The sequence below is a fragment of the Myotis brandtii genome, unplaced genomic scaffold (assembly GCF_000412655.1).
Source record: "Myotis brandtii unplaced genomic scaffold, ASM41265v1 scaffold36, whole genome shotgun sequence".
NCBI lineage: Eukaryota > Metazoa > Chordata > Mammalia > Chiroptera > Vespertilionidae > Myotis > Myotis brandtii.
In genome coordinates, this window is record NW_005363836.1 from 398350 (window position 1) to 413753 (window position 15404).

Below are 15404 nucleotides of genomic sequence, written 5' to 3' on the forward strand. Positions count from 1 at the left end.
GGAAAACATAAAAATCTTAGTAAAATCCATAGGCAGCAAAATATCAGATATAGCTTGAAGCAATATGTTTACCGACACATCTCCTAGGACAATAGAAACTAAGGAGAAAATAAACAAATGGGCATCAAAATAAAAAGCTTCTGCACAGCAAAAGAAACCATCAACAAAATAACAAGAAAGCCCACTGCATGGGAGAACATATTTGCCAACGTCATATCCGTTAAGGGTTTAATCTCCAACATTTACAGGGAACTCAGACAACTTAACAAAAGGAAGATAAACAATCCAATCAAAAAATGGGCAAAGGACCTAAATAAAAACTTCTTAAAAGTGGACATATAGAAGGCCAAGAAGCATATGAAAACATGCTCAAAGTCACTAATCATTGAGAGATGCAAATCAAAACAACAATGAAGTACCACCTCACACCAGTCAGAATGGCTATCATCAACAAATGACAAGTGCTGGTGAGGATGAGGAGAAAAAGGAGCCCTCATGCACTGCTGGTGAGAATAAAGACTGGTGCAGCCCCTATGGAAAACGGTATGGAGTTTCCTCAAAAAATTAAAAATTTGACCCAGTAATCCCACTTCTAGGAATATATCCCAAGAAACCAGAAACACCAATCAGAAAGAACATATGCACCCCTCCGTTCATAGCAGTGCAATTTACAACTATGCTGCTATAAAAAAAAGATAGAACTCTTACCATTTACAACAGCATAGATGGACCTTGAGAGCATTATGCCAATCAAAATAAGCCAGTCAGAGAAATATAAGTATCAGATAATCTCACTCATTGTGGAATATAATGAACAACATAAACTAATGAACAAAAAAAAGATCCAGAGACATAGAATCATCAAACAGACTGTCAAACATCAGAGGAAAGGCAGGGGAGCATGGATGGGGGGAGAGAGATCAACAAAAAAGCTTGTATGCATATAAGCATAACCAAGGGACACAGACAATAGGGGGGTGTTAAAGGCTGGGACTGGAGCTGGGGGTAGGCTGGAAGAGGACAATGGGGAGAAAAGTATGTAATACTTTCAACAATAAAGAACTTAAAAAAAAAAGGCCTAAGACAGCTTGGCCTCACTTCCATGCCAAACACAGGTAGAAGCCATCTGCAGACTGCTCAGTAGGGATAACTCCTGCACAGCAACTCTTCCACTGTAGTTGCAGCAGGTCATCACAGCCAATTGGCATGGAGGTTAATTTCTCCCAGTGACACCAACAATCAAGGCTCAACTACAAAAAGACTGCGCACACAGCCCACACAGGGGCACACCTAACGTGGCCAGTTCAGGTGATTGGAGAGCTGAGTCACTGGGTCCTACAGGATACCTACTACACAAGGCCACTCTACCAATTCCAAGAGACATAGCAGCTCTACCTAATACACAGAAACAAACACAGGGAAGCAGCCAAAATGCAGAGACAAAGAAACATGTCACAAATGAAAAAAAAAACAGAAGAAATCTCCAGAAAAAGAAATAAATGAAATGGAAGCAAGCAAACTACTAGATACAGAGTTCAAAACAATGGTTATAAGGTTGCTCAAGGACCTTAGTGAGATTTTCAAGGGACTTAGTAAGATTTTCAAGGATCTTAGTGAGAATTTTAAAGACATGAAAAAGAACCAGTCAGAAATTAAGCATGCACTAACTGAAATAAAGGATAATTTCCAGAGATTCAACAGTAGAGTAGAGGATTCTGAGAATCAAATCAATGATTTGGAATATGAGAAAGCAAAATACACCCAATCAGAAGAGCAAAAAGAAAAAAGAATCAAAAAATATGAAGATAGTGTAAGGATCCTCTGGAACAATACCAGCATTTGCATTATAAGGGTGCCAGACGAAGAAGAGAGGGAGCAAGATATTGAAAACCTATTTGAAAAAAATAATGACAGAAAACTTCCCCTACCTGGTGAAAGAAATAGACTTACAAGTCCAGGAGGCACAGAGAGTCCCAAACAAGAGGAACCCAAAGAGGCCCACACCAAGACAGATCATAATTAAAATGCCAAGGGCAAAAGACAAAGAGAGAATCTTAAAAGCAGCAAGAGAAAAGCAGTTAAGAAGGAGGAGAAGGAGGAAGAGGAGAAAAAAAAAATAGCCCAGCTGGCATGGTTCAGTGGTTGAGCACCAAACTATGAACTAGGAGGTCATGGTTCAATTCTGGTCAAGGCGCATGCCTGGGTTCTGGGCTCTATCCCCAGTAGGGGCTGTGCAGGAGTTAGCTGATCAATGACTCTCTCTCATCATTGATGTTTCTATCTCTCCCTCCCTCTCCATTCCTCTCTGAAATATATATATATATATTAAATATGAACAACAAGAGGATGTATATAATACTTTTAATAGTAAAGATATTTTAAATGAATAATAAAATGGCAATAAATACATATCTATCAATAATTGAATCTAAAAATAAAAATAAATGAGCAAGGAATCTAATGAATAAAATAAATTGATGAATAAAATAGAACCAGAGGCGTGGAAACATGGAACAGAGGGAAGGGGGCAGAGGATGTGAGAAGCAGGAAGAGATTAACCAAAGAACTTATATGCATATATGCATTACCTATGGACACAGACAATAGGGTGGTGAAGGCTTGGGGCACGGTGGGAACTGGGTGGAGGGGAGCAATGGGGAGAATAAGGGGAACATCTGTAATATTCTCAACAATAAAAAATTTAAAAATAAAATAATTGGAAAAAATTGATACTTTTTTTCCTTAAAAGTATGAAAAAGAATTATCAAAGATAAATGGGCCTAATTAATTCAAAGGTTGATACTGGTTTACAGGGATAAAGGTTAATAATCTTATCATAAAAGCTCACTTTTTAAAGTTATTTTCAGTGCCTTTATCATCCTCAGATTATTGTTTCAGGGAAAATGAAAGGGAAGTGTTAGATTAGTCCAATCACAAAAGCAGAACTTTTTTTTATAAAGCAGTAAGGAATATATGGGAAAACTCTATATCTCTTATGCTCAATTGTTCTGTGAACCTAAAACAGCTCTAAAAAATAATGTCTATTAAAAAAGAAGAAGAACTGAAAAACTGGGTTATTTAGACTTGGGTATTTGGCACACATTTTGCCAAAAATGAACAAAGTGAGCTTGACAGTTCAAGAAAACAACTGACAATGTTTGTTGCCAACAATAAAATTAGAGCTATTAAGCAAAAATTAGAATTTTGGAAAATTTTATCTGCTGTTGTGAGCTTGAAAGCTTCCCAATACTTAAAGGCTTTTCTGATATTATGAAATGTGCCAACATTTGGAAAATTTGTTTAATTCTGTGAAGCAACGTTTTTCAAACAACTAATGCATGAGTTATAAAATCTGACATGAATAAGAGACCCATTCAAAATGGAAAACAGACCAGTTGATTTTAATGTATTGGTATAAAGAGAAAGAAAAGTTCATTAATATAGTTTCAGATTGCACATTGCAAATATCACCTAAGAAACAGCCACTGTTGAGTTTTGGTGTAATAGCAAAAAATAATAATAATAATAACAATTATTTTAAAAGGCTTTTAAATTTTTCTCCCTTTGCAACTACATATTTATGTGAAGCTGGATTTATTTTATATAATTCACTCAAAACAATGTACCCCAACATATTGAATACATAAGTATGTAAGAGAATCCAGTTGGCTATCATTAAGCCAAACATTGAGAGATTTGCAAAAATAAAAAGAATGTCACTCTTCTCACTCAATGTTTTTGTTTTGGAAAATATAGTTACTTTGTATAAAAATATGTTACCTATATTAACATGTCATTGTTTTTTTCTTGTTACTTAAGAACAAAAAATAAATATTTTTAAAATTACTGTTTTAAATTAAAATATGGTAGATACCAATAAACATAAAGCATATAAACAAAAGTTCTTAAGGGTTACCAGTGATTTTTTTAGAATGTAAAAGGATCTTAAGATGAAAAATTTTGAAGATTTCTGTTCTATATCACACCATGGATTGGATAGTAAAATTATGACAACTATTGTCTAACTTATGTTCTCACTTAACGATAGCATCTGCATACAAATGTTTTGCATCTACACATATGGCAAAAATAGACTAAATTTCTAAAATTTTATAGTACACTTTAGTAAGAAATCTGTATGAAATAAAAATAATAATAATTAAGTACTATTATTGTTTCCCTTAGAAAATTCAAAAATGATAGATCAGAGGTTTAGTTCAAGGGCTAGAGTTGAAGTTTTATTATGATCCTATTAAATGGCACCCCAGATCACATGCAGAAAGTGTTTTATGAATAGTGGAATAGTCTATATTTTATTATGCACCACTCCATCTAAGACTTTGTGCATCAGCTATAGTGACCAAAACTATTCTCATTCTGCACATAGAATGCATCCATATGTTAGATTTGTCTTTAACCACTTTAGTAGTCCAAATATTAAAAACTACTAAAAGAATTCATTTTTCAGTATTTTTCAGAGTTGAAATAGATTCCATGACTGTTTTGCCAATCCTATGTAATAAAAGGCTAATATGCAAATCGACCAAACAGGTGGAACAACAAGTTGTTATGATGCACACTGACCACCAGAGGGCAGATGATCAACGCAGGAGCTGCCCCCTGGTAGTCAGTGCGCTCCCACAGTGGGAGTGCCACTCAGCCAGAAGCAGACTCACAGCTCTCCTGCCTCCACGGCAGCCCTAAGGATGTCTGACTGTCAGCTTAGGCCCACTCCCTGGGGGGACCAGGCCTAAGCTATCAGTCGGACATCCCCCGAGGGCTCCCAGACTGCAAGGGGGTGCAGGCCAGGCTGAGGGACCCCCCCCCCAAGTGCATGAATTTCATGCACCAGGCCTCTAGTGACTTATAAAATTGTTTATTTTTCTTATTGAGCCTAGGAGTGCCAGATGCCCTAAGAATTGAATGTGCAATGAAAATAATAATAAATAACTTTTTGTGTGTGTTCACATTGCACCAGACACCAGGTTTGGTGGTTTGCATGCCTTTTTGTGTAGTTAAAGGCCCATTAATACTATATTCAAAAGCTTAGCTTTGAAATCTAGTAACTTCTCTTAGCCTAAGTTTCTGTATTTGTTGATGGGACATGTACGAGAGGCAACTGAATGATGTTTCTCACATCGATATTTTTCACTCTCTCTCTCCCTTCCTCTCGCTCTAAAACAATTTATTTGAAGAAACATATCCTCAGGCGGGGATTTTTTAAAAAGGAAAATATCACAGGATAACTTTTACATGTTTCAGAAACAGACTGTTCAAAATGTGTTTTTTAGGGTACCTTTCTACCTCATGACATTTCAATGGAGCGCTATATCTATACCACAGGCTTAGCATACATTTAATCCTCATGAAACTACATATTCGGCATTACCAACCAATTTTACAGAAGAAAAATGCATTCATAGTAAAGTTCATTCAGTTATTAAGTGGTCACACTAAAATTGGAACCCAAGCCTGTCTGAATATTTTCCACTGAATTATATCACTTCAGCGTAAGAGTTAAAAGTGAACTAAGAAAGTGAAGCCCAAAGCCATTAATTTTATGTTTATTAGCATCTACATTAATATAAGATATAATGGCTTCTAATAGTCATAAATGATGTTAAAGTGAAATTATAGATTATCTATGTAATATAGTCACAGTACCTCTTCCCTATTAGCTAGGTAATTGAGGGTTAATGAGACAGTAAGATCTTCCCAACCAAGACTAATTCATGGAAACTAAAGTAGAGAAAAATGTAGAGAATATTTTTAGAAAATTAAGTTGATACTATTATTTAATTTCAAGCATTACTACCTCCAGTTCTGACACTTTGTACTGATACCTGAAGAAAAGCAAAGCCCTATTAAATACAACTCTTGTAATATTTATATGGATCTTAAGTATCATTGATATGTTGTGTGTGTGTTTAAATGTTTCTCTTAAAATGATTTCAAGGGCTTTATTTAAGCCTTGCAACTTAATGTGTGGCCCCAAGACCAGCAGCATCCATATCACCAAGAAGCTTGTCACTGGATAACCCAAACCACTGAATATGAACCTGCATTTTAGCAAGTTCACCTGGTGATTCATATGTACAGCTGAACATATGAATGAACAATGTTTAGGAAACATTGCTTTATTGTACTCTATACCTCCTTGGCAGCTTTTTTTCACTTTGAAGAATATTTTTAGAAAATTAAGTTGATACTATTATTTAATTTCAAGCATTACTACCTCCAGTTCTGACATTTTGTACTGATACCTAAAGAAAAGCAAAGCCCTACTAAATACAACTCTTGTAATATGTATATGGATCTTAAGTATCATTGACATGTTGTGTGTGTGTTTAGATGTTTCTCTTAAAATGATTTCAAGGGCTTTATTTAAAGCCTTGCAACTTAATGTGTGGCCCCAAGACCAGCAGCATCCATATCACCAAGAAGCTTGTCACTGGATAACCCAAACCACTGAATATGAACCTGCATTTTAGCAAGTTCACCTGGTGATTCATATGTACAGCTGAACATATGAATGAACAATGTTTAGGAAACATTGCTTTATTGTACTCTATACCTCCTTGGCAGCTTTTTTTCACTTTGAATGGTACAATAGACTACAGATAAAGCTGCAAAATAAAGAAACTTTTGGCATTTTTAAAATACTTTATTGATATTTTTAGAGATAAAGAGAGATGGGGGGAGAGAGAGAGAGAAAAACATTCATCAGCTGCTTCCTGCACACCCCGTACTGGGTATCGAGCCTACAACCCGGGCCTGTGCCCTGACCGGGAAACAAGCCTGTGACCTTTTGGTGCATGGACAATGTGCAACCAACTGAACCACACTGGCCACAGCGAGGATTTGTTTGTTTGTTGGCACAAAGTATAATTAATGTGTGTTTTATTTATTGAAATATAATTGACATAAAACATATTAGTTTCAGGAGTACAACATAATGATTCAATATTTGTTTATATTTCAAAATGATCACAACAAGTTTAATTAACGTGTCACCATACATACTTACAATTTTTTCTTGTGATTAGAACTTTCAGATATGCAATATGTAGTTATTATGCTGTACATTATATCCATAAGACTTGATGATTTTATAAGTGGAAATGTGTACCTTTTGACTGCCTTCACCAATTTTTGCCCACCTCCCACCTCCACCTCTGGCAGCCACCAATCCATTCTCTGTATCTATTTTCTTGGGTTTGTTTGCCTATTTGTTTTTAGATTCCACATATAAATGAGATTATATGGTATTGTCTTCCTCTGTCTGAGTATTTTTTCACTTAGTTGGTCTATGCCAAATGTGATACAACTGTATTTATATAGATCTGGAATTAAAATACCTTAGGTGATTTCTAACAAGATAGCCATCAGTAGTCAGTTGGAATGTTAAATTATTAATTAGAATCTTTTGAATTTCAGAAATCATTGAAGAATGTGTGTTTTGCACCTAATAGCTTTCCTCTGTATCTCAGAGATGTAAAATACTTTCAGGCTATAAATTATGAATTCAGTATATCTACGGTATAGGAAAAATGTTGTCTTTTAATGTCGGAAGTTCTTGCTTTGCACAGTAGTGGGAGACAATAAAAACAAGCATGCTGCAACCTGAAACTGTGCAAAACAGTCCATGAGGAAAACTATGATCATTCTCAAAAGTTCTTTCAAAACCTTTTTCAAAACATTAAACACTTGTGCGGTTGGTTATAAATGTATAGGGAAATGAAAAACTAGTAAAGCCAATATTTATTTAGTATACTGTCATTGTAAGCATCAGGAGCATCAAGAATTACGATGTTTTATTTATTTTGTAAAAAAAAACAACAACTATCAAGCCTGGCTAGTGTGGCTCAGGGGTTGAGCATCGACCTATGAACCAGGAAGTTCATTCCTGATCAGGGCACATGCCCGGGTTATGGGCTCCATCCCCAGTATGGGCCATGCAGGAGGCAGCCCATCAATGATTCTCTCTCATCATTGATGTTTCTATCTCTCTCCCTCTCCTTTCCTCTCTAAAATCAATAAAATATATATTTTTAATGAAAACAACACTATCAAGATTAATTTGAACAGTGCTTGCCTTCTTTTCATCATGTAAATTATAATTTGGAGTGAACGTTTTTTTCTATATGGCAGTGAATTGTCATAATCCTTTTTAAGCTTGGGTTAGCTTCCAAACTTTTATCCTTCGTGCTTGCAATGTTTAGAAACATCTCTGAGAGTTCCTTTAAGGTGAAGTTGATTCCCAGCGTCACTTCCTCTGGGACATCATCATTTTCATCACAACCACCTTCCTCATTTATGTCAACAGGTTTGCTTCCACTAAGTTCTACTGGCAGCATAACTAGTCTCTCCAATAGTGGCAGGCAAATTTCAGCAGTCAGCCATTTCTTCTACAACTCCATTTATGTTTGATTTGAATTCTGCCAAGTTATTTGCACAATGCGCTGAAAGTCTCTGCTATATTGCACCCATGTTACTTGCTGTTCCTTCCTGCCATGATGCTTGAATATCTTCAGTTGTATGCTTTATGTCATATTTCTTCCAAAACACAGCTAAACATAATGCTTGGTCTTCAACTGTGGCATCGATAGCCTAGTCAAAAGCCTGCATAAGATAATAGGCTTTCAAAGTTGAAATAATTCCTCTGTCCATTGCTTGGATTAATGTTGTTCTTGGTGATAAAAGCAAACTTTCACATTTTCATTTAAATACCCCAAAGAATTATGACGACCAAGAATACTATCCAATGGTAGTAGTGCTTTAAATGTTCAATTATTGTGCCTGCAGTGTCCCTGTATTGCTGACTGACAAGTAAGCAACACAACAATGTGATTTACAGTCTGTGTGTGAACTGAGTAACACTGTGCAGTGACTGATTACTGACAGACTTTGAAAGAAGAAACGTGACTAGCCACTGTTCAGACACACATCTGATATTTATACTGTGACTCTAGAATGAAGAGTTAGCAGTGAAGTTTATATTTTATGCAGTTACTCACAGTATATGAGGTAACTTAAATTTGAGTCATGTTGTTAAGGAGCTAATATTATTTCATGAAGCCATAATAACTGAAATGTGTGCCTATCAGAACTATAGAAAGTAAGGACTGTCTTACTGTGTGACTCAAGACTTAACTTCAAGACATGTTTTTATGAAAGAAAGAAAAAATAAGATACTTTAATTATATTTTAATTGTTTAATTCTTTGATATCTACCTGGAACATACATCAGAAAATTTTATTTTAAAAAAGTCCTGGTACTTTTATCACCACTTGCTGAGTACATGACAACAAGCCATTGATAGAAATGTCTTTTAACAAATTCTACCAAATATATTAAGTGCATTATGTGTAAGACACTGTGCTAGACTTTTTTTTAGAAACAAACTGTTATGGGTTTCCCAGTACATTGATCCCTGTGCCCACCAACACACACACACACACACACACACACACACACACACACACACCCCACACAGTCACACAGCCATGCACACCTGGCACCCAGCAACATGACCACCCCTGCATGTGAGGGTTTCAGAGGATTTAGAAACAAATTTATGAGGGTTCACTAATACAAAGAAAACATATATCCTGAGTATGTATTTTATGGCAGGTATTGGTGCTAGATTCTTTACTTACAATAGTTCATGAAATACTCAGAGCAACTAACATGAGGCAAGACATATTCATATCCTCATTGCAAATATAAAGAAAATAAGGATTAGAGAAAAGTTATAGAACTGTTCTGTGCAAAAGAAAAAATTTCACTTAAGCAGCACTTGCCGAAGAGATAATACTCAAAGCGGAATGCTGTTTCCTCATCTGGTTCTACCTGTTGAAGCGCTTAAGGACCATGGATGGTGAATTACTTTGGTCAGGTTCAGACTTGACCTGGCTGAACTCATTTCTTTCTTGACCCATGGAAAATGGGACTTGATTTGCCTTGAACACAGACTTGTGAAGGCATTTCACTCTCTACATAATGCACATTTTTAATCCTTAATTAGCGTAACCCACTGCTAGCTCCCCCTTTTGGCACTTAATTTCCCCCCTCAGAGCACTACTCAGTGAATTTCTTCCTGCTATGTCCCTTTGCCTGTCAGCTTTGATTTTTGAGCTGTGGTTTTTGTTTTATTTTTTGATACCCAAGATAATGCATCTAGCAATTGACAGAGCTCGAGTACAGATCCATTCTGACTGACTAAAAACCCATATGCTTATTTCTGTGAAACTAAATGAGGAGAGGAAATGGCAGTCAGACCAGCCAGTTCCAAGGTATAAAAAAGGAAGCTGATTCTACAATCTAGTCCAGACAACTCTAATTCAATCTCCTCTTTGCGAGGGCAAGATCTTCCCCCTTGGGGTTCCTTCCTATTACAGTAATAACAATGATATGAGTAGTGATGACAGTATAATAATATTAACAACAACATCACTGACAACTTAAATACAGCTAGTGCCTCCTCTGTGCCAGGCCCTCTTACTTTCCCGGCTGTCTCAAACCAGCCATCCGAATGTCTGGTTCCCTGGTGATAACTTGAAAGTGCATTCATACGAGTCCTTTCTGTAGATACGGGGTCAAGCTGGCTAATATGGAGTGCTAGTGGTTGTGACAAACTGGAGAACTGTGACCAGAGGCAGCAGCCATTACTCTATTTCCATGACTTGTTGTGGAAGACTACATGCTCACTATTGCCAGGTCTTCCTCTTCTTTTAAGAGATACCAAAAGTCACCCGGCCAATGTGACTCAGTGGTTGAGCGTCGACCTATGAACCAGGATGTCACAGTTCGATTCCTGGTCAGAGCACATGCCCAGGTTGAAGGTTCGGTCCCCAGTGTGGGGCGTACAGGAGGCAGTCAATCAATGATTCTCTCTCATCATTGATATTTCTCTCTCTCTCCCTCTCCTTTCCTCTCTAAGATCAATAAAAGTAAATAAATAAATAAATAAAGAGTTACCAAAAGTCTGGGTCATTAGGTAGAGTTTACCACTTAAAAAAAAAACCTGTGTAAACCAAACACATCTGCAGGTTGAAATAAGCTCTGTTTGCAGCCTCTGTTACAGAGGCACAGGCTAAGGGGCAAGGTCATGCAGGGGCCATGCTGCCTGCATTTAGGCTTCAGCTTTCCTACTGTGTGTGGCCTTAGGCAAGTTACTTCACCTCTGTAAGCCATCATTTCCTTATCTGTACAATAGAATTTAAAATAATAGGTAGAGAATTGTTACAAGCAAAAGATGAGTTATTTATATCTCTAAAATGCTTAGCAAAATACCTATCATTTAATCAATATTTTTTTGTTACCGTTTGGCCCCTTTATTCTCCCTTTCTTGGGCCCACCCTCTATGCCCTTCTACCTACCCATGCCAGTTATATATATTTATTCCAAGGACATACTTTATGAACATCTGACTATAAATGACACCTACGTTGTATTAAAAGCAAACAAACAAAACCATCTCTCATTTCCAATGGTTCCGTTAAATGACAAGTGAATTTAGAAAGGGGGAAAATAAACTATATTTATTTTACCAAATGGAACCACTTATTAAATGGTATTTAATCACTTGGCTAAACTGATAAAATAAATTATATAAATTATTCAGTCACTAGATAAATAACGTTCTTGCCGAATCTGAGCATGTGGCTTTTCCAAAAGTTTTTTGCCATCTAATGTTTTAAAATGTCTAACTAATGTATTTATCTTTTCAGTTTATCTTTATTAGAAGAATTTGACTGTAGCTGTAATGAACTGGAGTCACTACCTCCTACTGTTGGCTACCTTCATAGTCTTCGAACATTAGCAGTCGATGAGAATTTTCTTCCAGAATTACCCAGAGAAGTGAGGAATGAACTTGTTTCTATTAATTAACCTTTAATAATTCTGTTTTAGGATTAAATCTTAAGAAATATAAAGGCAGTTTAGATTCATGAGTTGAGTTTTGAATAGTCATAGGAATTGTCTATATATATGTCTATGTATTTGTTAATCATTCTCTTTTAAATGACAAATGATAAGTTCTTATAGAAAATGCATTTAAACATTGCTTGCAAAGAAAAGTAATAAAATATTGTAAATTAATTAATGCTAAGGAACAAAATTTTGAATAATTTATATATTTTGCTTTAAAAAGAGAAATAAATATTTTGAGATCATTATATTTCCATTCCTAAAGTGAAAGATTTTTCATGTAAATAATTTTTAAAAGTATCATGTTGTATAACAATATTATTTTAGTTTCAGGATACACCAAGAGGTTCTGTTAGTTTTTATCTCTAAACAGAAGTTTTATTTATTAATGTTAAGGAAAAAGCGTGATGTATGTTTTCAACATTTTTACAAAACACTTCCATGACAATGGAGCAATAATCTATATATCATTTTATTTATTTGCCAGTTTTTTTTCTTTATTGATTAAGGTATTACATATATCATTTAAAGCCCAAAATTATAAGTAAAAATAACAAAAAACCATTGTAATATGAAGTAAAACTAACTTTACCAAAGAATGTCAACAATTCTTCACATTTTGAATATGTATGATCTATTACAAACATAGATGTGTTACTATTCGCTTGGATGGGCAAAATCAATGTGACATAAAAACAATTAAGTGTTCTAATAATAAAATTATAAAGAAAATTATTCCTTCCTAATATGTAAAAGAATATGAGATGTACATTGCCTTCATATCTAAAGCAATATATAATGATACACATATTTCAAAGAGTGAGATTATAAAAATTAATATACACATTAAGAGGATCTTAAAAGTGATAAGGAAATGTGTAAATTAATCAAATTGTTTTATAAATTATAAAATTAATATAAACATTGTGATTCTTTACTTTTTGTTCTTGTTACCTATAGATTGGAAGCTGTAAGAATGTAACAGTTATGTCTCTACGCTCCAATAAACTGGAATTTCTTCCTGAAGAGATTGGACAGATGCAGAAACTAAGAGTCTTAAATTTGAGTGACAACAGGTATTTCTGCAACATATCGCAATCCCATATTAGTTACCTACTATAAGCAAATTATTGTTGCTTATTAATAATTTTGGAAACATATTCTATGTAAAATGTGTGTGAAGTATAGGAATGCAAGTGTCATGCAAATATGCAAATGTCCATTTAGAAAATGCAGGAGCTAAATTATTTTTAAAGAGATATTTCAAAGTTTAATTATTTGATTTTATTAAAACCATATATTATATTGTATTTTAAAATTATATAAAATTTATATACTGAAATCCTCCCATATGCAGAAAACATAATACTATGAAGACATGAAAAATAATTGAAATAAAAACCTACAAAATTTATTAATAAAATTATATGTATAGATACGTATGTATGCAGACATATATGTTTTCATGTATATTTTTATGTCTCCAGTAAATTAAATTGGCAATATGTATATAGTCAACAGCACCAAAATGCTGGTAAATATATTGCCAGGAAGCTAATCCTCACTAGTCAAAGGGTTTTACATTATGGTAAGGATACCCAAATGGTCATTTAGTCATGTTCAGAACAGGACAAAAAAGAAAGGACGTGACAAAGGTGTTATATTGGTTGATGGGTAAAAAGAAAAAGTAAAACTGCAGTTCATCTTTATTTTCACCACAATTGTCCATAAACAGGAAAGGATAAAAAAAAATGGCTGCCGAAACCGGTTTGGCTCAGTGGATAGAGCGTCGGCCTGCGGACTGAAAAGTCCCAGGTTCGATTCCGGTCAAGGGCATGTAACTGGGTTGCGGGCACATCCCCAGTGGGAGATGTGCAGGAGGCAATAAAAATAAAAAATATATATTTTTTAAATTAACTAAAGATAACTACTAAGAAGATAAGTGATTACGCAATAGAATGCTTGAACTCTTTGTTTTCAATAAGTTTCAATCAGACTAAAAATAATAGGAGAAATTGAGAGGCTTTGCAACAAAACTGTCAAGATTAGCTTTTATGAAGGATTGAAGAATGTTCAGATTCTGAAAGTTTACTAAGTGTGGAATTTCTCATTTGTTTGTTAGTTTAAGAAAAAAATAATAATGTAAATTTCAAAAACCATTCACTTAGCAGCTCAGTAATATTCCCATATAAGAGAATAAAACATTTTATCAAAAGATTTGGGGTTTTATTTTTAAAATCAAGATAACAAGGAAGCCTCATAGTTTGGTGCAACAAGAGTAAGTCATGTCAAACCAACCTTGTTTCCTGTTTTGACTGCATTACTAGACAGGAAAATGAGGGAAATGCATTTAATGTTGTACCTGATTTTCAACAAAACATTTTTCAAAAAATTTTAATTATATTCTTGTAAGATGAGAGATAGGTCATGGGGATATCATAAGAAGATGGAGTTCCAGTGAATTCCATTACAGTTCCCCAATAAAACCAAGCTCCATAATTGTCACCTGGAGGGAAGTTTTATGATGAGCTATGGAAGTCTCTCCTAAATATTAGTTTTGCTCAACTTTTATACATTAATAATCTGTGTGATGAAATAGAAAATATATTTATTAAATATTTTTAAAGGATCCATTAGTTGGAAGAACTAGTAATGGAGCTATTTATTCAATAAATATAGCATACTTGAGTTCCTACCATGGAACAGACACATTGTTGAATGCTAGTGCAAAAGATATGAATAAAATACTGGGAATTTCATAACATCAGGAGTTTAAATACTTATCAGCCAGAAATGTAAGCTTAATTTATCTCCTAATACAGTGACTAAAACATAGTATGAGCCAAATTAATATTTTTAAATTAATGAATTACTCAACAAACCTTAACCTGAGATTAAAATTAATATTTAGCCAAAGCTGAGGACAAAGTTGAACATTGTCATTGGGAAATTAAACTGTTTAGATAACAGATTAAATATGAAATGTTATCCAAAAGTCACAATTATTCCAGTTCAATATTTAAAATATGATAAGATTTTTTTTAAATCTAACCTAATAAAAGAGAAACATGCAAATTGACTGTACCTCTGCTACACCCAGAAGCCACGCCAACCAGCCAATCAGGAGCAAGTATGCAAATAAACCCCCAACCAAGATGGCAGTGGCCACGGAGCTGGAGAGAACAAGAGGCTTGGGTTGTCCCTGGCGATGGAGGAAGCCAAGCTTCCCACCTGCCCTGGCCGGCTGTGGGCTCCGCTCCAGGCTACAAAGTTTCAATTATAGAAGATAAATAAATCCCAGATACCTGCTCCCAGCCCGTGGCTGTGGCCAGCCTGAAACGGCCATCAGCCCCTCACCCAGGCTGGCCAGGCACCCCAGTAGGAACCCCCACCCTGAAGGGGCTGTGGCCAGCCTAAAAATGGACCTCAGCCCCTCGCTCAGGCTGGCCAGGCACCCCAGTGGGGGCCCCCA

General features: G+C 35.2%; 1 protein-coding gene across 7 annotated transcripts in view; it reads left to right on the top strand.

Annotated features, from left to right (window-relative positions):
* LRRC7 (leucine rich repeat containing 7) overlaps window positions 1-15404 on the top strand; it is a 498579-nt gene that overhangs the window by 371312 nt on the left and 111863 nt on the right. For all 7 annotated transcript variants that reach the window (XM_005871895.2, XM_014544330.1, XM_014544332.1 and 4 more), the window contains exons 12-13: window positions 11734-11863; window positions 12893-13008. In XM_005871895.2, the coding sequence (XP_005871957.1) occupies window positions 11734-11863; window positions 12893-13008 (246 nt within the window). The remainder of the gene's footprint in view (window positions 1-11733; window positions 11864-12892; window positions 13009-15404) is intronic.